At 36.8% G+C, this 27,515-nt stretch overlaps 1 protein-coding gene across 1 annotated transcript; it reads right to left on the bottom strand.

Annotated features, from left to right (window-relative positions):
* Window positions 1–565: 565 nt before the first annotated feature.
* ugt8 (UDP glycosyltransferase 8) lies at window positions 566–27,515 on the bottom strand. Its single transcript, XM_032563507.1, has 6 exons — window positions 27,307–27,515; window positions 17,960–18,792; window positions 12,222–12,364; window positions 7,109–7,185; window positions 6,188–6,407; window positions 566–5,218 (listed from the first exon to the last, which is right to left on the bottom strand). Exons 2-6 carry the CDS (start codon window positions 18,788–18,790, stop codon window positions 4,852–4,854), a joined length of 1,638 nt encoding a protein of 545 aa, XP_032419398.1. The 5' UTR covers window positions 18,791–18,792; window positions 27,307–27,515; the 3' UTR covers window positions 566–4,851.

Genomic DNA, 27,515 nt, shown 5'->3' with positions numbered 1-27,515 from the left:
CAGCCACTGAACATCTTGTCACGTCTCACAAAGTTAAATATTTTTGTTCCGTCAATATATTAAAGGAAACCAGCTTTTAGTCCAGAGAAGGAATATGTAGTTTCATGTAACTTGAACATTTGCAGCTTTTTCATGTTAATATCACAATCTTTAAAGCATTTTATTGAGATTGTACGTGACAGACCAACACAAAGTAGTGCCTCACTGTGAATCAGAGCAGTACAATGCTTGTTGGAATTCACATACATAACAGAATCCAGAGGAACCAATTGTCTTCAGGAGTCTGTAACAGTCCATCTGTGTGTATCTTTAACTCAGTGTGAAAGCAGGTGTTCTTGGAAGACCTAGAGGTTTGTTAGAAAACATTAGTGAGCAAGCAACATCATGAAAACCAAGGAATGTAGCAAACAGGTGGGGGGCAGTTGAGAAATTCAAAGCAGTTTAAGGTTTTAAAACTGTGGGGATACTTTCTTCCAGCTTTGGACAAGGGACAAGACAGGTGGTGAGACCTGATGGGCAGACAGATGGAGCTAAAATATAAGACAATCCTGAAAGAGAAGACTTAAGCCGGAGGAGGAGGTTTAATATTTTTGTAGGACAGAGAACATATTCAGACATCTAGAGGCACACATTTTTGAAAATGAAGATTTACTGCATCCTAATTATCTGCTTCTCTGTTAATTTATCAGATAAAACAATCGATCAACTGTTGTAAGGCAGAGACAAAGTCTGTGAAGAAGAGAGAAACAACGAACTGAGAAAGTCTACTCTGAAATGCTCGGTTTTAGCTTTCGTTGTTAGTGAAGTTGCATTCGGTTAAAATATTCTTTCACATTCAGTTGTTTTCATTGAGTAAACAACATTTTTAGCCCTACATTTTTTTTAAACCACATGTATTTTACTTGCAGTGAAGCAATATTTGTGAATAATTTCTGCAGGTTTACTGTAAGTGAAGATAGCGCCACATTCCGACATTCCACACCCAAAGTTTGCATTCCATGTTTGCGAGATAGGAAAGAAGGTTTCCATCAGGTCTGTGAACAAAATATTTGACTTTTATTCAGCGTTAGTATTTTGTTCACATTCTATTTACAACATAAGACACGCATGGAAGGGGGGTGGGGGCAGGAGAGAAAAGATATAATTCCATAAAGAGGGTAAAACAAAATCTAAACAGCGTGAGAGACAAAGGAGAATTTTTACATCTGAGGTCCAAGAAGAGAGGGTAGTATGTGCACCAACGGAGGCAGTATTCAAGCTGATGACATACAAACTTAGCAGAACTAGTGACATGAATCTAGACATTAAAGAAAAATATCAACGGCTTCTTTTACAGGTCGGGGCTACAATATTAATACTGCAAACATGACAAGGAAGAAATATCAAACATTTTCTAAACTTCAGACCCTGTTCATAGCCTGTGTAGCACCTACAACGCCACCTACTACCAGAGCCTGACTGCTGATACCATGACAGATGATTATTGAGAAAGTTGATTCAAGTATAAGAGTCTGTTGTTTTTCAGCAGGGCTTGGATGTGTGTTGCAAGTGTAAATGTAGCTCACAGAGAAAGAGAGAACCAGAAAGAGAGAAATCAAGTTTTTCCCCCCTTTAAGTTGGTTATTTTATGTTGTTCAAATGAAAATTTTCTTTAGTTTAATACTTACAGCACCCTAAAAAATCTATTGCCACCCCGGGTAAATTTGTGTAAGACGCTTAGAACAACTTCTGAACATTTGCTGCAATTTTACAACTGTGGGTATCGGAGAATTTTTATTTTTATTTTCCTTTTTGTCTTTTTCACTCTGCATAAAAGTTGGATCCTCATTTCAATACATATGTCACAATTCTATGTTTTTAAAATACTCTAATTATTGCTCTGATTGGGTATTTATAAGAACTTAGCTGATTAGCTATCATCTTGTAATCATTGTTTTTATTTATCTGGATTAGTGTAGCGTTAGGTTCTGTCGTTTTTCCAACTTTGAAGAGAAATTGGCTTCTGTGTCAGATTTGTTTGTTGCAGAAAAACAAAAAGCTTGGGGTTACAAACGGTTCTTAAGGAAGTAAATCAAATATAGAAATTAATCATATAGGAAATATTAGGGGTGCCAAAAATTGTTGGAGCTATAATTCAGTTAAGTGTTCCCACGCCCCTGGCCCCCATCTGAATAAATGCTCTCAATCTAAAGGTTGGATTTTCAGAAAATGTTCAGAGTGACATTATCCTACTGAAACGAAAGAGAAATTTATTTCAGGGATCTTTTACAAAAAGCAAGGAGGGTGTCACAGATCCCAGCTTTTACCTGCGATTGAGGCTTATACGAGTCTGGGCGGAAAGCATATACTATACCGGATGCCAATGAGCAGAGGTTGCTGTTGCCCAAATATTCCCAGCTCTATGTATACTTTTAGCTTGTGTCACATTACAAGAAACTGTAAAAGAATCGTTATTCTTTTACACTATGGCTTCGTTTGATCTGTTCCTAAAGAAGGCCAAGAAACAAGACAAAGGGAAAAAAAAGTAACAGAAGACAGCTTAAAAACACACAATTGTTTGCACATTCTAATTTCATAGAACAAAAATGTCAACGAATCTCATAGGGCTAAAAGTAGAGCCATCTCATTCCCATAATAAGATTAACGATGTATGATGAAACACTCAGAAAAGACGGGGAAACATACAGTGCACTCAGCAATTATTGGCACTCCTGGTAAAGAGGTTTTTTTTTAAAAGTTAGAAAATAATTGATCTTTTACTGTAAGTAGCATAATCAGACACATGAAAAGTTTACTGTTGACAAATGTTGGTAGCTCTTCTCTTACCAACCTTTTCCACTGCAGAGTGGGAAGATGAGTTTGGGTTAAATATGGTGCAACTAAAGCCCATTTTCTGACATAGGAGTAGTTTCCCTCCCCCCTTTCCCATTTGGAAGAGTGGCCATGAGAAATGGGTCCCTGCTTTACGTATACATTCTCCTAGAAAGTATGAAGTCATTCATTATTGTGAAGTTTACAAACACTGGTCAACTTCGATTGGGATGAGCAGCATGATATGCGCTGCTTAATGCTTTTTTTCTCCTAAGTGACCTTGCTTGTCACAGTTTGAGTTTTTTCTCAAATTTTTAATACTGTCTGTGCTGATATTTTCAAGCTTGAATGAGTAGCCGTTTTCTTCTGCTTATTTTCTTACTCGCATAGATCAAAACACATTGGTCTTACTCAAATAACATGTTCTTTTTCCATTTGGAAGAGTTTTGTGTACTGTGAAAAAGAAAATGGCATCTTGGTGATATAGTTGTTTCTCCAGGGAAACACAAAGTTTTGGGTTACCTATGAATAGTTCTTATACATAGAAATTAAATGTAAAATAAACAAAAACACCATCAGGTATTAAAATAGGCCTCTGTGACTTCATACACATACTCTAAAGGGAAACGGGTCAATGATTATTAAATAATTATACAAAAATTGTGAAGAATGACAAACATATATTGAGAAATTATGGTAAAGCGTAAGAATAATTTCTTCAACAGCTGCTTAAAAATATCTAGTAGAGGTGCCAATAATCTAGAGAGCCCTGTAGATTTTATATAAAGCCTTTCATTCAAGCGTTGAAATTATAATAAGTTCTTTAAAGTCTGCTGGTTTGCACATGGACGGCAACAGCAATGTCTTCCAGGCTTATCAAAGTGAAACTGTGGGAAAAGTAATTTAAGGCTAGCAATTGTGATGAGTTGAAATTAGTACACAGAATTTAAGAAACGACTAAATAATGGAGAAATGATGTACAAAGTCAAGTGTAGCCCTGAAAATGGCAATAGGGTAAGAAATCTTTACTGCAATAAATAGATTACGGAAGCAGAATGAAGAAACGGGACTACAGTAGCAACAATCATAAATGAGTAATGCTCTGACTCATCCTCCCCTGCATGGGACTGAGTGGCTCTGCTCACTTATACACAATCGCCTAACAGAATTAATGGGATAAAAAAAATAGCTGAAACTAATAAAATCACCTTTTCACACAGTGAGGTCAAGCAGAGTTTGGGAGACACTGAGCTCCTTTCATGCACAAGCTGGCACTACCATGTGAAAAGGGAAAATTGTGTATGTTGACAAGGATGAGTCAGACACGAGCACTGAACAATGCAACTACATTACAAACCCAGAGCACATTTATGATTGCTCCCGTCAATGTTGCTTGTTTCACCAATACGAAGAGAGATGTGATCTCAGAATAAGGAGTGTACGTCCACCGTCATACTGTCACATCTCTGACAGACGGATGAAATAAATTAAACAATAAGACAAGGTTAAAAAGGTGCATCATTAAAATGCATTCGAGCAGCAATAAATAGATTTTTCTTCTATTTACAGTTATCACCAGACACTTTAAAACAAAGGATCAATCCAAAGCTGTTTGATTTGTTGCTTTTGTTCCTAGGATGAAAGCTTTGTGGTCCTCCCTCTGCTGAGGAAGACAGCAGAAAATATGGAGTAGATGAGATGCTCGTATAGATGTGTCCTTCCTTTATTTCATCCGTAAAAACAACTTGCAGTGTCTCGCTGTAGCTGCTGTTATAGTTTTTTTTATCTGTTAATTCTGCCTCATAGCACAAACATTCATCTAAACACACACATACACACAGATTTGGAGCACCCGATGCCTTGCTGTCCCCGCACAACGTAGTGTATCCTCCTACAGCCTTGTGCTTGCTCTGAGTAGCAGTTGCCTCGTTGACACAGACCTAAGAACAGCTTTTGCTCCACGCTTTTATCAAAGCAATGAACCAAACCTAGAACTGAGTCCTTAGGGCAACTTCTTCCTCACGTCACCATTCAGAAACACTAATTCATCTTCTTCTCGGTTTTCAAGGAACCATTGCGTTTGTGCTTCCCGTTGGCGATGCTCTCAGAGTGACAGTGTCCATTGGTCATGCTGCCATCTACTCTTCTGCTGTGGTCACTGGCCTTGCCCCTGAGGCGACGTACCAACCTACGCAGTAAAAACACTATGAGAGCGCCGGCAGCTGCAACAGTAAAAAGTACGTCCACAAGGAAGTACTGGTAGGGGGACACTTCATACACAGCCGAGCGCAGGTGGTTAGCGCCATTGTGACGGAGAATGTAACTGATCCAGTACACAGCCCTGGTGACTGGGTGGCCTGGCTGATCTTTGTGAATGTTGGAGAGGAGACGAGCCTGCTGGCGGTACCTGGGAACAGGAGGACAGCAGAGTTGGGGGTTAACAAAAAACATGGGGACAACTACTATGAAAAAGAGAGATGCAGAGAACACCCCTCCACTTTCTTTAAACATTGAAGTTTGTTCTGCTAGCTATATGTAAGGGTATTCATAGAACTTTACATAGGGTCTAAGTCTACCTACACCCAAAAGCTGAAAATGGCATACAGCAAAATAAATCTTGATTTATGAGACCATGAGCACACATACCAGAAATCAATTTCAACTATATAAATAACAGCTGCAACTCGTTCGCTATATCCGCCTCAGGTTCTGTCCCCTACACACCCATGTTCAACCATGGAAGGCGAATGCAAACTACTTCATGAATGTTGGTGCATTTAAATGAGTCAGCAAATCAGTGTTATTTCATGGTCAACAATGGAAACCGCAGAGAAATGGGTAAAACACAATTTCACAAGGCAGAAGTTGATGTGAGTGAGGTGGAGAGTTGAAAAGCTATCATTTTTGGTAGCCACAGTAGTGGCATGACAAATACAAGTTACAGACTGCCGCCAGCATTTTAGGAAGCAGAAGGTTCGCTCCACAATGGAGCGCTCACGGGTGTCAGTGGTATTAAAATGTGCCTTCTCTGCGCTTTGGGCAGTGGCTACACCTGAGGCAGTAGCCACTGCCTCCTGAAGAGTGTATCGGCACCTCAGGCCTGAAATGTTTCAGGCCCAGGTTGTTGCATATGCCATATTTATAAATGAAACCCTAGATTTTTGGAGAACAAAACCAATAGTTGTCTAATGGTTTCAGATTTTTATTTGTATAATAACTTTTCTTCTCCTTCACAATTATTTTCTTTGTGTTGGTCTATCACATAAAATCAAAATTAAAAAAAATGTAATACATTTCAAAGCATTGCATGAGGTGCTTATGAAGAAATGTACAAGTAAGGATAACACACAACAGAGAAGACCTAAATCAGTCCAACCTGGGGTCGTTGATGACAGTGCTGAGGGAAGCATAGAGATCTTCCTCCGTCATGTCTTTCCAGTGCAGCATGATTCCCATCCCTTTGGCTGCCACACGAGTCATGGTGTCATAGTGGTCTCCAAAGAGAGGCACACCCACCACTGGCACCCCATGATACATGGCCTCATAGATGCTGTTTAAGCCCCCGTGGCTCAGAAAGGCTTTAGTATGAGGTTGGCCTGAATGGTAGGAAGCATGGGTGTTGAAATCATTAGTAACTATTAACATGCTGTGTTTCCTGCAGTCCTGTTTTGATATAAATATGTACAGTTCTCAGGCCATGCAACAGAGACTCATCATTTTAAGTAGAACATATCTTTTAAAAACATTATTTCAAAAGTTTCTCCATAAAATCTTAATTGTATCGCATGCCTGTTTGAATACCTGGTCACCTCTTTGTAATAACAAAGCAAACCTAAGCATGTATTCCCTTTGTGCCAACACAGTTACTTACTCTGACCTTTGAAAAGGTCAAACATGGAAATGTGTAAATATTTGCTGCCTTTGTTCACACATCTTTAGAACACGGATAGCATTCACATTTAGATTTTACCACCAAAGCGGCTAATGAGTCTCTGAAACGTCCATCAGGTACAACCGGGCAAGTCCCCTTATCCAGCTATCTGGATATCCAGCTATAATTCTATTTGAACTATTACTTGATTTATTTATTTTTTTTACTAGTGCACTCCTGGGGTTTTCCATAGTTCATAGAGATGTCAGCATGGCCAAGGCTGTCAAGCTCGTTTGACAAGAGTATTTTACAGCGTCTGTTTATTTGGACTTTGAATTCAGGTCAACTCTATGATGATATGTTCTTTTCAGGGACCATGCAACACAGTACACAAAACCAGGATAAACATAAATGGCATGCACTCACCCAATAGGTCATTTTGTGGCATCCAATCAACAAGCTTGGTGTTGTTGCCAAGGTTACTGGGTGCAACTCCAGAGAATCTAAAAGAAAAGAAAGAAAATCATAGTGAAAGGACCCGACACTGATACAAGTAATTCAGAAGAGACATACTCGGACTTGGTTCATTTCCAGCCTGCAATATTTTTCAAATGTACCATGTCTGTGGCACATACAACACAATGGGAGTAACTGAAATTATTTGCATAATGCCAACTTTTTCAGCCATGTGAGATGCTGAGAGTTAGACAAATCAAGGTCCTAACAATACAAACTAAAAATTAATTTCCTTCTATTTTTTTTTAAATAAATCTCTGTTTCAGATTTGAAGCAGAGGTATTTATCCAAAATGTCTAGAAGGTAAATATTGTTGAAAGTACTCAGATTTAGACATGTGTTTTTATGGTTTCCATGTACAGTCAAACAAGCAACCATTAAATTAATCCCCTTATTGTGCACAATATAATTAAACTGATTTATGTTCTGCAAGCTCTAACAAAACTTCTTAACAAGGTAAATTGCAATTCAATGAAGTTCACAGTTGTTTTAACATCCTTTTATATATTCACACAGAGGCTCAATATGCAAAGAGAGGAAAATATTAATACATTACTCACATCAGAAGCAAGTTCTAAAGTAATAACTCATGATGTCATATTGTTCGCATAACCACACGCCTCATGGACCAACCACTAACAAGCCTGTCAGCTCAGCCGCATATGTATCAGTTAATAGATTCTATGTACGTACAATAAAACAATGCCAGAACGATTTGTGGATATTGTCAGTGTCTCCTTATCTTATTTAATCAGTGAGTAAAGGACTTGGGTAAGATTTTTTGTTTTGTATCAAGTCAAGTCAAATGTATTTGTATAGCACATTTTCAGCAACAATGCAGTTTAAAGTGATTTGCATCGTAAAAAACATACATTCATCAATGATGAAACAAGCAATAAATGTTACATTTTGTCAAATGTTTTTATATACATTTTCTTGATGGATTTTGATATCAATATTAAACATTTTGTAGCTACTTTTTTCCACCAAAAGCCACCAGGTGGTGCATGTGAGCAAGTAAAACCATGGCATAATCCTATTTGATTAAATTAGCACAGTGTAAACTTTTAAATTATTAATGAGGGATTTTATTATATTTACAGAAGTTCTTTACTCCCTAAAAATATCTCTATAGTTTTCCATGTGAAAAACTTATAAAGTTTGCATGCAGTGTTCACCACCATTTATTTTCTTTAGATAAAAATAGGATAAGAAAAAAAATTCTGCCTATCCAAATACATTGTTCATAAAATAGTGTTTCACAAAGATTTAGTTAAAGAATTGGATGACTCCCAAGTTATGAAGGAACTGTGAATGGAATGCATCTCTTAAGTATTAGGGTTTAATATTAACTAGCACTGTAAACAGCAGCAGTCTTTTCAGCAATTTCCTAATACCTGTTGATAATAATATGTCTGTCATTTTATATCTACGGTATTGCCAGTGAGGTGTGTGGGATATTTTGTCGTGCAGCTTATGGGATGTATTATAGAGCATGCACATGCTTTGGTTGGTCTAACAATCTATTTTTATTAACAATCTAAAGGCCAAATTTTCTAAAGGTTTGCAAGTAAAAAAACAGGCACAAATTTGATAGCATGCACAAACTTGGTCCACAAACAACACACAAACAGGACTCTCATCAATTTAATGGCTTACAAACAAAAATTCAACTTACTAAACAAAAGACATTGCTCATCAAGTATTTGAAACATTTAAAGAATACAAAATAAAAATAATAAAATATAAATTAAAAATATCCTCCAGCAATTCCCGGCCATCCTACCAGATGCTGGATGTCTATGACTACATAACATCCAGACAAACTATTAAAATAGTTTATCTGGATCCCCTCAGAGCTCCCTGGCTCTGAGGGGAAGAGGACTGATGTATAAAGTCTGGGTCATTGTAAACAAGAAAAACAACTATTCATATTGCAAACTGCACCTGGTAAAAAATTTTGAACAATGTCATAATCAATCTGTTTTTGTTTTTTCTATTTCAAAACAATTGCAAAAATAAAGTAATCATGATGTTTTCTACCATTTCTAAAACCTAAAACTAAAAAATGTAAAATCAAAATAATTAACTTTGCTGTGCTTGACTATTATTTATATCTAAAGTTAAAATATAAGGTTGTTGTTTTATATGTAGCTTTTTTTGACCAGATAAAGAGTAATATATTTTTTACTCTCTTTCAGCAAGCTACAGGTGAAGAATAATGGGTGCTGAAGTAGCATGACATCGACTAATGATCCTGCTATTCAAACTAAGTATTCCTGGTATTCCAAGTACTCCAAATTGGCCAAACGTCATAGTACGAAAAACACCAGCATACCATGATCCCTGAGCCAGAAAGCTTTACAGCATTTGAAGGTTGTCAGGTTGTCTGACAAATTGCTTAGAGATTAAAAGAAAGATCTTAGTCTGATGAGTCCATAAAATGTTGAGTCTTTTCTCTTTGGGGCAGTCAAAGCATTTCTGGGAAAATTAAAGTTTCTTCAGAGCATATAAATTATTTTCATCAATACAACTTTACTGGAGCTTTTAGCAATACACACAGGTGTTGTGCACTGGTAACAGTACCCACAGGTATCAACAGATCTTTGATCACATTGGAACTGATCATGATTGTAACCCTATCCCTCCATAATAGAGGGATATGGAATATAACAAAAAAATTTTTTTAGCTGAGCACTTTTTGTTATGTTTGCCACTATCAAATCAAATTGTTAAAGTATGCCGCTCTTCTGAAAAATACCTGGAATGGTCACAATGTTTAAATAGTAAAAATAGACACATTTTATTAATGGGTGAATCTGAGAAAACAAAAGGTTGCAGAAGGTTGAACTGGCAAAGAGTGACTGAACTGCATGACCCAGACTCTTAACACTTGTCATTGTGTGAAAGCAAGCAGAGTGCAAGATCGGTGGATGTGTAAGAGTGTGCGTGTAAAGCATTTCCGTTAATGATGCATATGCATGCTACAAAACAACCTCCATCTGTCCATCTCTGTCTGCTTCCCTCCCTGACTCAAAGTCTTTTATCCAGAGTCAACAAAGCCTTGTCTCATTGTCGTGCCAATCAAAGCCGGCATTCATGGAGGCATTTATCAATGAAACAATTCATTTGGTTTGATCCTCCTTTCAAACACATTGGTCCTCCATCTCTTACATCCTCTTGGTTTAAATAAACACTGAAAGCCTTTAAACAACATCTTCTCTTTGTCTTTATTTATGCATGAGTTCATGGATTTAATTTTGATTGTATGTAAAAGAAAAAAATTAAAATATGATGCAGCCACACAAAAACTACCCTGCAGTTGAATAAGGCATATGTGACCATTATGTGGATGTGAGGGTTGGCTGTGTAAATATGGGAACATTTAGTAAATTGGAGCAATAAAAGGTGTCATGTTCCATGTGACTGGGATACTTCTCTCCTGTGGCACCATAAAAAAAACTGTCTCATGTTCACAACAAACAGTCAACTTCCTTGGGTGCTACGTAACTGACATCAGCTTCTCGTTATTTTATCACTGGAATCCTGTTTCCAAAATAACCCTAGTTTAGTTGACTAAATTATAGTAATCTAGAAAAACAATTTTTAGCTCATTTAAACCTGATATTTACATTAAAAATAGAGAAAGACAGCATGCTGCATCTTAATTATGAGAACTACTGAGCTTGCTATACATATAAAAGAACAAAAATAATGTGTAGCACATCTAGTCTCAAGATTATTGATATCAGCTTCTTAAATCACAAGCCAAGCAACACTAACACGTTTAACATGTATTGTTTCTCTTATCTCCTGCACAGAAAAGGCATTCTCTTCCCTGTCGTCCTTCCTATCTTTGCAAAGTTAGGAATGTGGTTTGTCAACTTTGAACTTTGTCCTTTCACTGCTTCTTGTGTGTTTATTCATGATGTGTGGAGTCTAAACAAAGATTCACTCATTCAAAAAAAAAAAAAGACTAAGCAACAATGTGAGTGAAAGAAAAGTATGGGATTACTTTTCCTAATCATAGATATTTAGTTATTGTATGTTATATGCTGACCAAAAAACAAATGTAACATCAACAAAACTTAATCTTAATCTTGCTTATAATACAATTCATTATGGAACATTAAAGAAAAGGTGAAAGAAAACATAATGATCGATATAGGTTGTCCCTAAAATTGGAGCTGATAATGTTCGTGCTCACAAATATTCCTAAATAAAGGTCAGCAGAGCATTTCAGATGGGAAGGTCATGAAGAGTGATGAGTATTACTGTTGGATTTCTAGGGAGATGATATTATATTGAAGACCAGTCAATTTTATGATGAATTTCCCAATCCTGTACAGGATCAGAACAACTCAGAAATCTGTGTCACTGTAGTCAATGACTAACAACCTTCTAAATATACAAAGATAAGAGTTAAGCATTAACATGTTCAGAGGTTAGAAAACACAGCCCCTCCATTTCTCTCTTTGCTCAAAAACTTTTAGATTGTACTTACACTAAAGGTCAGAATAGGTCTCATGCTTTTATTCCAACGGTTTACCTAAGGTATACCTTACTTTGCCTATGTAAGTTATACCTACCAAAGCACATTGGCAATTACTGTAGTTATCAGTCTTCATGTGTATTACTATACACCAGCAAAGAGGAAGTTAAGAAAATAAACTAATCCAGCATTTTATACTCTTGTGACCTGATGCAGTAATTAAAATGAAGTTTGTTTCTTTGTTATAAATTGAAGTCATTAGATTTTGCAGAGGCAAGTCTCAGTAAAGGAGATCATTGCGCATGAGATGGCTCCAGATATTACGCACATCTGGGTGAGTCCGGACTCTGACCTTAGCAAATAGCCCGGCACTGAGGAACAAAGCATTGCCTTTATTTTACAACGCTCCTGACAAGCTATATAGCTGATTACGGGGCTCCACGTCATGTGACATCAAGAATGATGAGTATAAAAAAAAATCCTGTTCAAACATTATTCTGTGACAGATGACCGGGTGCATGTGAGCATTACCTCCAGATGACACGCTGTGGCAGACGGGCCAGAGCTCCTGCCAGTTTGTGAGCAATGTCCTGGGAGAGGTACTTAACTCCAGCGCCAAACGACACCACCACAAAGCCATGCTCTGCCGTGTCGTTCACCAGGGCCTGAAAATACTGAGGGGACAGAGACAGAAAAGCCACAATAAGCTACAGATTCAGAACAGAATGCTAATCTATAACCCAAACTTTGTTTCTACATCTCTTCACAATCATCCAAAGAACCGAAGCTGCAACAATGTTACAATTTACCGTCTTCGGTTTGATTGATTGGATACTGTTGATGACATTAAGGAAAAATGTTTCAAACTACCACAAGGAAAATTTCCGTACAGGGACAATAATAAAGTGATAGTAAAAATAAGGAAAGGATTTATTTCTCAGTTATGTTTTTCTAGATTTACAAATTGAGAAAAGTTATTTTATCAATAACTTTATTAAAGAGCAAATGCGATGTTGGAATGCGTAAGTGTTTAGTCTATAGTTGGTACCAACGACAGTAATATTTCTTTTGGGAATAAATTTAATATTTAAATTTTAGCTTAAAACCTTTACTCTGATCATCTCTATGTAATAAATTAAATACATTTTCTGATGCACCGTCTACGAAAGATCATGTTGTTTGTGAACGTTACACAAGTTTAGATTTTAAAAAAGGACTGCATAAAAGAGCTGCACAATATATCAAATTTAAAGTCCAGTTGCAAAAGAAGATCTATTATTTCAGTTGGTCAAATAATAGATTTGAAAAACTGAATGGACTTTTAGGTGGATAGTGGTTAATAATTCAGTGTCACAGATCCTAAAGCTCATAGAGAGAATTGAGGAAATCGTAATGATGAAACAAAACAAGCAGATTTAAGAAACTGCACAATGAATGGGAAAATACGTAAAAGTGTCAACTAACAAAGACATATCTCCAGTTATTCTGAAAATATGGAGAGCAATGAATGACAAAAAACTTAAAAAAATTTTAAATAAAAATTGTTTTACTAGTGCTGTGTTTAGAACAGCAAAATATTCACAGGAAAAATGACAAGCTGTATTTTTTTGTCAAAAAAGACAAACAAATGTGTGTAATCTGTCTTTCTCGAAATGCTAAGCTTTTGCTCAACTGACACCAGTTAACAAGCAAAATGTAGTTTTCTTTCTTTTTAGGTATTGTAAACATTTTTGTAGATATTTTCAAAACTGCTTCTTAGCACATTTGTGATATTTAAAAAAGAATTTATAAAAAGATTTCTGTTCTGGATACATTTTTAAAACTTTACTTGTCAGATCTGGCGTAAAGTTCCACCATTGTTTAACTATATATAGTATATAGTAAGAAGTAAAACCAAAGTAGAAAGCTTGTGGGATTTTAGATTTGTTATTGAATTTTAATTGAACTAGATTTCTTTGAGCAGTAAGCCCCATTGGGACATAAAGGCAGGGAACTACTTCTGTCCAGGTTGTGTTCCTGGAAGACAAAGACTGGTTCCTCGATCTCATCAGGGGACTTGTTCTCATTTCTGAGCACACCCGCTACTTGGAATCATGGTTGTCATATTACAGGATGTCATTACACAATGAATTCTTTCTGAATAATAAGAGGAGGAGCTCAAAGAAAACTGAAGAGGTTCTCCATTTCGGCTCACGAGAATAGATATTTATCTGAATGATTTTTTTAGAACATTTTTAAGAAATTTTCTCAAGTAAAATATACATGGCAACCCACATTATTTAAAACCCTTTACAAATATGGAACCATTTTATTGCAGTAGTATAATCTCTTCATGGCAAATCCAACCTTTGATTTGAGACCGTTTATTCAGTGTTAAGAAATAGTTATTTTTCAGTAAATTCCCTGGTCCCCCGTAACATAAAGGAACTCAAGAAATCCAAAAGAACATGCCAGATTAGAGAAAGATGGATGTGAATTGAGGGGGAAATGTCTATTGGTGTAAACCTGTCTACAGTCAGAGATATACTTTCAAGTCTTAAAACTATCAAAACAAAGACAACCAAGACTGAAGAACAACTTTTGTTTTTCTTCCTACCTCACCTAGCGAGCAGAATGTCAAGAGAGGTAGATACAAATATCTCTAGAGATTGCATAAAGAAAGCTACAGCAAAAAAAGACAAATTTATTTTAAGTTTTCCTTGTCCCTCTTGGTTGGGGTTGCCAAGCATTCGGGAGGGCACCACAGGTAAATTGTTATGGGAGTTTGTATTGATGAGCAGTGGTTACAGACTAATTAAGGATGTTAAAGTCACAGGAGAACAGGACAATTAGAGGAAAGGGACTGTCGGTCCAGCTGCAGCAGCTCAGGTCGGCCCTGGCACGAAGCAACCTCATGGGCACACTGGGCCCAGTGTCCCTGCGGAACGGCCCTGCCATCCCTACAACACAGCCTTAGTGACCTCTTAAAAAGAGTCCCACTGTCCCCAGAGTTCTCCTCAGAACAATGAGCGCGTTCTCCGTCCACTTCCATTATAACCCCCTCCACACAGTACGGCACAATGCTCCCTATTTGCCTCGAGTGGCATTCCTAAAACCCCCAGCAGCAGATACCGACGGCCTGCGCTCTCAATGCCCAAACGTTGAACTAACTCCCGTCACCGCCCGCCTCTGCTCCCCATAGCTGCCATTATCATCTGTTTAAGATTTACCATATGCATTCAGCTCTAGCCCGTCCTAACCCCCACCTCGGCCATGAAGGCTCACTCTGTTGCAGGATGTGATAAGATATACATAGTGATAAAAAACAATGAGAAGAAATATACTCAACGTTTTGAAAGAAAAGCTAAAAGGACTACCTAAAAAAATTAACAGGGATAAGTTACTAATGGTGTGAAATTCAGTGTTTTAAAACAAAAACCTAAAAATATCATACTTGAATGCTAGACAACTTCAGGAACATAAAGAAACAAATTAGCTTGTTTTGTGAAACAACAAGAACAGGTTCTTGCCTCTGCCCTTATTGTAAATATATTTTGTAACTTAAAACCAGCAGGGACTGATGATACTAAAGAAATATCAGTAAGAAAAAAAAAATCAATGTGGGAAGGAAAAAAAGTATTTTCCAAAGTACTACTTCAAAACATTGAACCTTTCCTTAATCAATGAGGGAGCAAGAAACAAATTTTACACGAGGCAACACATTTCCAAAATGGCATAGTTACACTCAAGTCTTCATGCAGCACTATATTTCAGTGCCATGGTTACAAGCACTTAGCTCTGGATATTTATGGCACTGCCTGTAGGAAGTGTGCATTTCTACAACTTCTGTTGCAGTATGTAGTTCCTCTACAGGCCAGTATGAGATTCTCACAGGATAATATTCTTGTAAAGAAATACCAAAGTATTACTGTATTTAGAGCAATGTTAAAATTAATTTTGTACATTGATCTTTTCACTTTTATGTAAAAGCCAGAAAGTCACAGTTATTCCTTCTGCAGATAGTTTCAGGCCTCAGCATTGAGATAATTATTAGAAGGTTTTTTTCCTAAGTCAGAGAGATCCAGCTGGAACTGGGAGAGATGAAAAAAGCCCAATCTGTGGAGGAAGCAACTCTGCTGTTACTTAAGCAAAAGCAAAGTTGCTTCCTCTGCAGAGTCAGAATGGATGGATTTATTAAGCTTAACTCATTAAGTTGATCTAAAACATTTCTGTGGATATTTACAAAAACAAGATTTTCTTCTCTTACAGAGCAAATGAATAAACCCCAACAAGATCAAATGTGGAAATCCTAAAAAGTACAAATATGTACTTTTAAAAACTTCTTACTTTTTCATCTCCCTTCAACAAGCTTGACTTTCTTGAGGCCAACAAAAAACTGAGGTTTTTCGTTGGCCTCATATCACTGGATGTGTACTAGATAGAAAATCTAACGAGTCTCGTTTTGTAGAATATAGTGAATTAATTTATACCAAAACAATGACACTATTTTGGACAGTGTGTGCTTCAAAACTGCATGAGGAACTTAGAAATTGAAGAGTTAAACACATCACCGGAGCTAAACAGGAACTTTACATAAAGTGATCATATTTATGAGGCAGAATGAGTCTCTGTGAGCAATCTGTCAGAGGATGCATAATCAGCTTCCAAGTATTATTTTTTTTATAACTAACAAAATGCGGTAATGATTTATTTGAGCAAATTAGCACATTTTCTTAGTCATTACTCAGGCTGCTAACAATAAAAACAGCCAAGTAAAATTATACTCATTTGTTTAACATACAAAAACCCATCCAAGGACAGGTAACGGTATGATCCATATTATTTTAATATGAAATTATTTACAATCTATATTACTGTTCTTGTAAAGGTGCCTGTTTCTGGACTGAACTAAGTCCGCAATTTATCAGGATCATAAAAATGCCTCTGCGTAATATTAATATCAGTTGGCCAATAATCAGGGTTCAGTTAAATTGACTGCACTCTGGTTAAAACAGACATACTACAGATATTAATTATACCAACTCTACTTTCAAAAGACATTAATAACAGTAATTGGTGTTGCCCTTTAGCTTGCAGCCCATAAGTTCCCAGGCAGCCGGCTATCTTCAATGTAATCAGAATGGGCTGGTGGTGCTCTGAAACAAGTAGAGTGGTGCAAGTGTGGAGCAGCTTTGCTCCAAACTCTACTCACTGAAGAACCTTCTCTGGCATTTTAATGAAGGAACTTTGAACTGTAACAATGGCATGATGAAAAATTCAAATGGTTTAGAAACTGTAGCTTTTTCAAATCAGTAACTTTTTAGCGCATGCTTTATATGGTGCTGTAAAAAGTATTTCACCCTTTGCAGATTGGGATCAAGCACAATTTAATATCAGATTAAGGTTAAAATTAGAAACTGCATAAAGTTGTTTTCAAATTATAATTTCATCTCATAAAAGAAAAGAGCAATCAACACCAATCTGGCCGTACGTGATAATATAACTACTCTGCTTGTTAAATCATTAATTAGTGTTTTTTTTTTCTGGACAGCTGAGCTTAATTTCTGAATATTCCCTTACCTGTAGTACTACGAAAAGTGTTTAATAGAATCCGAGTGACAGACATGAAGTAGGCTAAAAGTTTTCAAAAAGCAGCACATAATGTCCTGATCAACAGAAACTCAATTAATAATTAGAAACAAACTCATTGACATCTATTATTCTGAAAATGGTTTGAAGAAGTTGAAGGGATCTATGGTGCTTTTGGACTCCAGCAAAACACACTGAGGGCAATCATCCTGAAATCAAGGAATCATAAAACAGTGATGAACCTTCCCAGAAGCGGCCAGTCTACTAAACTTATTCCAAGATCTCATCAACAACTCATCCAGAATTACACAAAAGAACCCAGAATGACATTTATAGTTTCAGATGTCACTTGCCTCAGTTAAGAGAAATGTGAATGATTCAACAGTAATCAAGAATAAGAGAGCTCTGCAAAGAACAGTGGGACAAATTTCCCCCATAAAAAGGCATGATGGCACCAAATATGGCAAAACCAGTTTCTAGATTAAGGAGGCAATTACATTTTCACATAGGACCAGTTTGGTATGGATAGCCTTTATCCTTAATAAATGAAATCATCATCTTAAAGCTACACTTTGGAGATTTTTGTTTGTCATTATTATTTGTTTAATGATCTGTAAAATGTGTGCCGAAAAAGCAAAATTGAGGAAATCTACACGGGGAAACAGATTTTCCACACCATAAGCACGAATCTTTGTACTGACCTGTGGTAGTGGGCTGGGGGGTTTTGTGAGGATGCCTCCGATATAGACGACATGAGGGAGGGTGGGCCTTGGGAACTCCAGAGCCATATCAGTGCACAGCATCCACAGCCTACTCCCCTGCACCAAGTCAGCCATGGCTGCGTAAGGCTTTACTCCATGCTTCTTCATAATCCGGTCATATTTTGGTAACACAATGTAATGGACTCCAAATCGCTGTGCCAGGTAGACGCCTGTGTTGGCAATTCTCTGCATTAAGGACATGCGGTCTGTCAGCAGTGAGTTGAATTCTGGCACGTACGACAACGGCGCCGGGGCTCCGACTTCTGCAGGGTACCACAAGCCTGTGCTGAAAACAGCATATCGCACGCTCAAGATATGAGCAATAACGAAACCGCACATTTCATTGGGGTCCACTAGCAGCAGGTCGAACTTGGCCTCCTTCAGGCGGTTCATTACTTCACCATTGCCGACAACAGCATCACAGTTCTGAGAGTAGTGGTCAAGGATGTCAAACAGTTCGAGAAATGTCAAGCGGCCGGAGAAGATGTTGCTGACTTTGGACTGGAGGAAGTTGTCAGCTGTTGTGCTGTTAAAGATCCCTGGATAGCGCTGCAGATGATAGTGAGGAGAGGGTGGGACCTCACGACCCTCTGAAACTAGAAAATGTGTTTCGTGGCCCTCTTGGTGTAGCGCCGTCGCCAGCGTTTTGAAGATGTAGAAGTGCGATTCAAACATAATAGGTGGGACCACGATGATTTTAGCGGCCCGTGTTGCACTGGGACTCCAGGTGAGGAAGCTGAGAATGAGCAGCAGAGACGATGGCAACAACATGGCTATAAAAATGATAAGAAAAAAGTAGATTATATGTTTGCAATGTTGAACATAAAAATGGCAGAAAAATAAATCCTTAAAAAATAATGTCCTACATAAAATTTCTAGTCTTTTTAAAATGAGAAAAGAACAGAATTTATGAGAAGAACAACATTATGCAATTTATCTTACATTGTGGTGTAGTATCTAAGATGATGTCATACAAAATTTTAATTTAGAAAATACAAAAAATGCTGTAATTACAAACAATAGAACAATGCTCATCATAAATAAACAAAATTAGTATTTCCTTGAAAAAGACATAATTTCAATAAAGTTATCCATGTTGGTAAAGTTGGCTCTAAAGGAGCTAAGTTACACTGGGTTTTCATGAGAACTACCTGGCAAACTCTGATACAGAACCTATTAACTCTCTCCGAGCAGGAATTATTTATTTATTTCAGGATTTATGCATCCATTTTATTGTTTATTCATGTCATAATGGTGTTTTATTTGGGAGACTTATTTTCAAAAGCTATTTTACATATTTCATGGACTTTTGTTTCTTAACTGTTTTTATTTTAGGCTCTTTTAAGCTGACATTCCTATATTCAGGGGGATATTCTATTTGGAGTGAGTCTGGTGGTGCAAAACTTCACCAAGTGAATTCATATCTGATTCAAACAAATAGTCCCTGCAACCTTAACGGCCAGTCATAGCACAGTGTTCCCCTCCCCTAAGCCCGGTTTGTCCAGCACCATATCATGAATCAGTTGGGTTCATGTAACCAGTAACAAAAATTGCTTAACAGGTAACATGACAACGACAATGGCAACATGAGAACTTGAAGCTGACATGCTGGTTTGCTAATGAAACTGAGCGACATCATTTATCATCTGATTTTTATTTGCTTCTGCCACATCAGCAGGCCAGGTGACAGGCCTTTCTTTCCTTTTGAAGCTGGGGAATTAGGCTATGTTCATGTGTTCTTATCAGTCCCTTCAGGTTGTCAAGAGCTTATAAATAAACTGAGACAAGTTCCTATACTCCAAAGATATTCTGCCTCTTACATTGGCCGGTTCAGTACGTCAGCTCAAGTCCGTATAACTAGAGCAAGCTGCCCGAGGACAAGCTACAAACTCACGAAGATGCTGAAGTTTGCTTCACTTTGACCAAACCTACAGACACAGAGGAAACTCTGCCCCCTTGGTTGAATATAAAAAATGTGAAATAAAAAAACCCAGAAATTAAAATGGAGTTTAAAAAAAATTAAGTTAATTTTGCTTTACAAAATAAGTGCCACAAAATAAACACCAGTATGACTTCATTTCGACTGAAACAACTCTCCATATTTTCTACAAAATACAAACATAAATGTGTGGAGTTTGCCAAACACTACAGGTGTTTTAACTCAAACTGTAAACATATTGTCATTTGGCATTTCTGCAAGAGCATGATCCAAAAGCTGCTCAAATCCCCACAGGAGTGACTACAAAATCAGCCTCAATGGTCATCAACTAAACCCTACAGAACATCTTTGCAATTAGCAGCAGAAAGGTCTGTGGAAGAACCTGGAAATCTTTTGTCCTCTAAATAAATGTTCTATGATGAATGAAGAAAAACAGCAGGAATACATTCTCATCAATCCAGCAATACACAAAAACGGTGGAAAAGGAATGAACTAAGTAAAAAAAAGCCTGACATGAAGCCTTCTCCGCATATATATATTATATAGGTATATTGACATAAAAGAGCAAGTTTCACAGTCTCTGATGAACACAGCTAGACCAGCAACACTGGCTAAAAGGCATCATGATAGTGTAACCACAATGAGTCTAACTAAAGTATGTTGATTGTGGGATGCAAATGATTGTGCATCCCAATAAATAATGCTAAGTTTACAGGTAGGCTACCGAGGGTGAGAAAAAACGTCTTTTATCATTATCTAATCATTTAAAGGGTGAGGTTAAAGAAGGTGTCAATGTAAATTATGCATTTTCTGTTTCTTCCACAAAGACCTCAGCCTTACAGAGAAGATGTGTTATCATTCATCTAATTGTTTTTCCTTTAGTCAGATTTAATTTACTTGACCTCCCTCAATAATCAAAAGTTTTTCTGTCAGCTTTCTGATCATCGGATCCGTTGGTCAATTTAACAAAAAACAACTGTTGACTCAAATATGGTTACTGGAAAATAAAAATGGAACAACTGCTTCCAAACAGACTCAACATTTAGATTTGTGCAGCTTTTATGTCTCAGAACTTTTAAGCTTCTGTTTTGGTTTGACGTCGTTGGATTAAACCCTTCCAGTGTGTGCAGGGCCATCGCTGACATGGTGTGGGTAGTACCAACGTCACTCCAGTTAAACCTCCGGCTGCTCTATTCACAAACACAACCACAAAGAGCCTTTATCATGTCACTGCTCCTACAGGCCCACTTTCATTCCTTGTGGCTCTCATTTGTATTAATGATTAACCACCTTATGACGAGTTTCAATTATGCTGGTTATTTTAAACGCCCCTGTATGCTCTCTTTTTACAGGTTGCTTCACCTTAGAGGACATGCTGATTTTAGCAAAAGTGAAAAAAAAGAGAAAAAAAACACCACATGAGAAGGAAATGTTCACAGTTTCCTGCAGTTACCTTTTAGGATTTTGTCATGTTGAAACAATGCTCTTCAATTTATTTTATTTAAATTTTATGTGATGGACCAGGGAAAAAAAGGCCTTTTGATGAGAGAAATGAAAATGAAACATGTGACATGAATATGAATTCAGCCCCCTGTACTCTGATACACCCAAAACAAAATCCAAAGTGATAATTTGCATTCAGAAGATGCTTAAACATTAGATAGCATTTAGCTATCTAATGTTTTAATATCATAAATTCAGTTTTTATAAGAAGGCATCATAGGTTTGTTACAGAATATCAGAGAAGAAGCAGCATCAATGAAACCAAGGAACACAGCTTACAAGTCTGGGATGAAGTCAAGGAGCCAATAAAATCAGAGTTATCAGAGACAATACAATCAAACATACCAATCTTTGAACAGCTCACAAAGCACTGTTCAATCCATAATTTTAAAATGCAAAGAGTATAGTACAACGTACTTAGATGTGGCCTTCTAAGGAGAGCATTAACCAGAGAGATAGGATAGAGGTCCATGAAAAGCTTTAGAGAGCCATAGCTCAGGTAGAAACAGCTCAAAGGAAAAGTGTTAATTGTACACTTCACAAAATAGGGACTTGGGGAACAGTAGAAAGTATTTTTCAATTACATCTTATATTGGTTTTAGTCCAGGATTTCCCTCAGTGTATTCTAAGCCTGGCAAGCCACCAGGCTTTACTTCTGCCCCATGAGGCTTCGCATTATTAATTTATTAGGTGTTTTTTTTTAATGATTGCCATTTGTAAGACTTTATAGTTGGTGTTTAGGCATTAATCTTTCAGTCTTCCAAAAATGAATAACTATCAAATGACATTTTCAAATTTCCTGTTTAAACATTTTTTAACTCAAAAACATGGCGGATGGCTCAATGACTGGTGACTGCTAAACCTTGAGCACCGGGTTTAGCAAGTTTTCTGTGAGAAACCCTGCAGTCTATCAAATCCAACCTCTATTAAATACCTTTAAGTTTGGAGTTGTGACAAATGCAGCTCGAAACATATGAATAATACTGAAAGAGCTCTTTGCATATTCTTTAAAGCATCTATTGAGAGACTAATGATATGTCAGCAAGACTCAGACCAAAAGCAAAAGTGTTTAATGATCAGTTCTTTGTGTCAGTCCAGTAGCATATCAAGTCTTTCGTATTTTAGTACTAGATGTATAAGAGCTATCACTAGCATGAGCATTTATCTGTATCTACATGAAATGACAGAATTATCATTTCTGCTACCCAAATATCTATTTTGTAGGATGTAAACTATGAAGTGAATAAGTTGTCTATTTGTGCACAGTATGCGACTAGTCTCTGCAAACAGCTGTGGCTTGTAAGAGGACTCAAGATGGGTCCCCATTTTGTTTTTCACTGTCCAGAGTATATTGCAACAAGCACTTGAAAGTCCAGACTGTTGACAGTAACTATAGAAACCAGTCGCCATCTACACAGGACTCTGATGCATCATGACTTAAATTACTAACAATCGGGTCTAGTTACCCTGAGGCAGCTTCATGTGGATGAAGGGGATCGTTTGATAAGAAATTTTGTGGAATTTTCTAACAGTTTGGAAGAAATATTTACTGTGTTAGAGATGTATCTAACCATTAAACATTGTTCCTTTAATGGAAGTATGTTAAAGTTGTGGATTTAAACAATTAAAATCAATATATGTAAAAAAAAAAAAAAAAAAAAAAGGAAAACTACCAATAAAAACATTAGCAACATACAATCTTGTATAAAATTATTGCAGAAGTTCTCTCTCTGAAAGACATATTCACTGACGAAGAGAGAGCAGAAAAATCTCACAGTAATTGGCAGTTTTTGTGTAACTAATGACCAGTTTGTCAGCAAACAAAATATACCCCACAAGCACCCTGCAGTCAGAAAATGTATTTTGTACCAAGAAAAAAAAGCCACAGGACACATAATTGTGTTGTTTTTCTGCCTTAGCTCCATGATATACATCTGTCCAACAGTACAACAGAAAGGCTTAATCTGCATACAATATACTGTACATGTGAATGTTAAAAACCTTTTCTATTTAAGCCATTGAAATACTTGGCCCATATTGTAACTTCCTGTTTTGTCTCAATGAAAAGCAAATCTATTACAACACTAAAAGAAAGAAATGTATAACCTGTTTTATTATACTATAATTAAACCCCATAATGATGTTTTCTTGATTTGGGGCAGAATTGCTTCCACAGTAGCAAAAGGTGAATTTTACTTGTGTATTCTGAGAAGGTCAGATCTGACATCAAACACGTGGCAGGCTCCTATCTTTTCAGTACTGTAAAATAAATTCAACAAGACTTATCGAAGGTGTGGTGTGTCTTCACAGTACGTAGAAACACGTACACACACATACAAAGTGGGTTATAAGAATCAAATCATGTCAGCTTTGCAATCAGTGTATGACTGTATAATGAAAATTTAATTTAAAAAATAATCTAACATGCCAGTGTATAATTATTCCAAGGGTCAGTTTTTAAAACACCGGCAGCATATATGTCAGCAATATGACAGCGTGTCCAATTACTTGTACTACAAAACACTCAACAGCAAGACGAGGAGACACCAGAGCAGATAACATCTTCAATAGTTTTGAAAACAGAATGGAAGTGGAAAGAAAAAACACCTGACTTTCCCATGCCATGGCACATCAGACACTGTTTGTAATGGCAACATGATCTCTCAGCATGCCCTTATCTTTTAAAGCTTCATCAGCATTTGACAGACAGACAACCACAGGCCAACCTATGTCTATGGCTAAATAACTACTGTAAATATTAAAATTGTCCAAAGATAGACAACAGCACTAGAAAGAAGCTACTAGACATTTAGCTGCAGGAGTTCACTCACGTAAATCTATAAATCTACTGTCCTTACCTAACATATTTTTTGCTGACTTAAAACGACCAGTCGTCAAAATACAAGAACTAGTCCAACAGGTATTGTCAATCCAAGATGCATCACTTGTAACATCGATAACCCCAATGAATGGTGGCTTTATGATTCAGGGATAAGAGTTAAATAGTTTAACAAAATATTGGGTCACAAACTGTTTTTCAGGTGAGAGGATAAGGAAGATTAAAAAGTAGTCGTATTGCTATTTGCAGACTGCATGTAGCTATATAAATATAGTTTTGTTACTGTGTTAAATTAACACAGACCTGAATCAATCAATGTGTGACCCAGGTCAGTTAGCAAAATAACCCAAGTTATTTTAGAATACAATCAAGCTAGCATTAGGCACACAGGAAGAAGGTGCACATTAATAATTTCCCTGATCTCTTCCATCACAAAACCAATTTTTCAAAAACATTTCCTCATCTGCAGCAGTGAGGGTTAGATGTGGATCGGTACCGAGGTACACAAGTTTTTAAGAAGGTTGTGATCTCCAAACTACCAAAAGTGTCCAACATGCTAATCCTCTAGTTCAAAGTCCTTTCAGGTAGGTGATAGTGAATGTCCCTAACCCAGAGAGACCAACTTTTTTTTTCCCCACTTATCACTGTATACAGTCAATTAGCAGGATGACGGCAAGCTGCTGCACGTTTCCTTCACAAGAGAAACGTAGCTGCCGGAGGACCTTTCAGGTTACATCGTGGAAACTAAAGAACCACCACCAATTATTCTTATTAGGGCAACACAGTTGCAAAACTACAAGCTAAAAGCTGACTGGCAAATTGTTGGAAAAAGCAATTCAGTTAGATCAAGTTACGCAACTTCCTTAATAATCCATCTATCATTACTGTGGTACTGTGCTATTTTTAATCTAGGTCATCATAACAAAAGTATCTTATACCTGTGTCAATATCCTGTCAAGATGGATTTAACTCATATTATCAAAAATACTTATTGGCTTTGTGAGGACTCTGAGACATACATTTGTTATTATTGAAGTAATGCCACAAAGAATAACCAAAGGATAAAAGTCGGCTCACACTAAGTAGGTGGATTACACATTTTACTCTAGCATAAATAGTTTACTCCAATTTCTGCTTGTCTTGGACATTTCAAGCCAGCAAGACTGACAGTAACACTTTTTAGGTGATTATGGCCAAAACTTTTGAAATACCTCAGTCACTACAGGCAGTCAAGTACACCAGCCATACATTAGCTACTTCCAAAGACCTATGCTGAACATATAAATGTTGTGTCTTGTTTACCAAGAAAAAGTTAGTAGGTATTTAGAGCATCAGCAGCAGACAATTTTTATCAAGTTGTGAGTTACGATTACTAGCTCCATCATTCCCACAAAAACAATGTTTTATCTGCGACTGCGGGTTGCACTTTCAAGTATTTATCATGACAACATGAATAAACTCAGAATTTAAGTTATCTTTTTTTAATCAAGTTAATAAAAGCAGGGACTTATTTGTGAGATTTTGGCTTGGCAGGACCATTTTTAACTTGCATGAAGATAGATTGTTTTTAATCAACCAACTAGCTTGTTCATCTTGTTTTCATGTACTTCTGTACTAAAATACAATGAATTTGATATGTGAACATATACCTAATTAGCATGTCCAAAGACTGGTTTCCATCAGAAATAGTAAATAATTTATATCTTACTGTTGGGATTTAACTGTAATGTTTCCCTTGAAAAATAATATAGGCAGGGTGCATTGTTCTTTGTCACAGATTTTAATGGTAAAAATTTCATGTCCTATATTAATGAATGTGACCTTTGTACTGAATAAAAAGGTCTGGTATGTGTCAGTTCAGTGGCATTTAGTCCAACCATTAAAACGGGTTGATTATTCATTAAAGATCATTTGTTGAGTGAAATAATTTGGAAGTTAATTTGTATCCTAATCTCAGGATCTCGCTGTAACATTTTACCTAAAAAAGAATTCAAGCGGAAATATCTTACTTAAAAAAAAAGTTGCTATATTCTATGTTGTAAAAGGCACATGATTTTTGTGACGTTCACATTTTCGCTGGTTATAATGTAAATCAAAGGCCATAAATAAACGAATTTTTTTTTTTTATTTCTTATGAGGGCAATTTTTTAACCCTGATCTTAGTATCGTTTGAAATACTTATAGTGTCAGTTTAATTTCTTTGACATGCGACTCTCGTTGCATGTTAGAAAATGTTAACACACCCATAGGCCAGCAAGACGGAAAGCAACAATTTGTTTGTACCATCAGGTGATCGCTATCGTAGTTTTGAAAGTATTACCGATGACTTTAGGACGTCAAAAATGCTGCGTTTGCTATCAGTTTGTTTCGTTCAAACATCAACATTAAACGAATACATGCAGTGACAAAACTAACAACCTAGACATTTAGGCAAAAGCTGTTAGAAAACATCTCATGTGTCATTCATGAAAAAATTCACACAATTTCAATTAGCCCTGATTAAGATACCTTTATGTCAAGTAAAGGCACTTTACCAGACATAAAATACTTTTTTTTACGTCAAGTAAGTGGGATTTTTACACACAAAGAAAAATTACAAACTATAAACCAATGTTTAAGACAGTGATCGTTATGGACTAAAACATAAGTCTTTAAGGGTAAATGAAAAAAACACACAAACCCCCCCCCCAAAAGCACTACATAATCGCTGATGGCTAAATTTCGGGTACTGATGATTCGCAAAGTTCCTGAACGCAGCACTAGACCCTGGCTCCACCTGAGAGTGTGCAACAAGGATGTGGTTGTAACGCAATTTAAATAAATAAAATAAACAAACTGACAAAGGCGTTATGGGAACAAAGTAGTTTCCCCTCACTCATGACAAAATAACTACTTAAATTAAACGTAGCAGATAAGAAGAAGAATGGGGGCGAACAGTTTGGCTGTGTTACCTATAGGCAAACTGTGCTGTACACCTGTTGTAAATCGCACTTTCAATGGCCTTACCTTTAAGACTTTCGGGTCAGGAGAAAGAAAGGAGAGGTAAAATTGCAGTCCCGAATTTACTGTGCGGAGTTTCAAGTGTTAAAACCAAAGAATAGGCTTTGCGTGGGAAAAAAAAAACATTAGCTGAAGTTTAAATGGGTCCCCGAGAATCGAATATGGCAGAGGAGAGCGTGAAACTCGCTCTCCTTCTTCAGGGGGGTGGTGAAAGG

This window comes from Xiphophorus hellerii, chromosome 5 (genome assembly GCF_003331165.1).
Source record: "Xiphophorus hellerii strain 12219 chromosome 5, Xiphophorus_hellerii-4.1, whole genome shotgun sequence".
Taxonomy (NCBI): Eukaryota; Metazoa; Chordata; class Actinopteri; order Cyprinodontiformes; family Poeciliidae; genus Xiphophorus; species Xiphophorus hellerii.
This window is presented reverse-complemented; position numbering and strand designations above follow the sequence as displayed.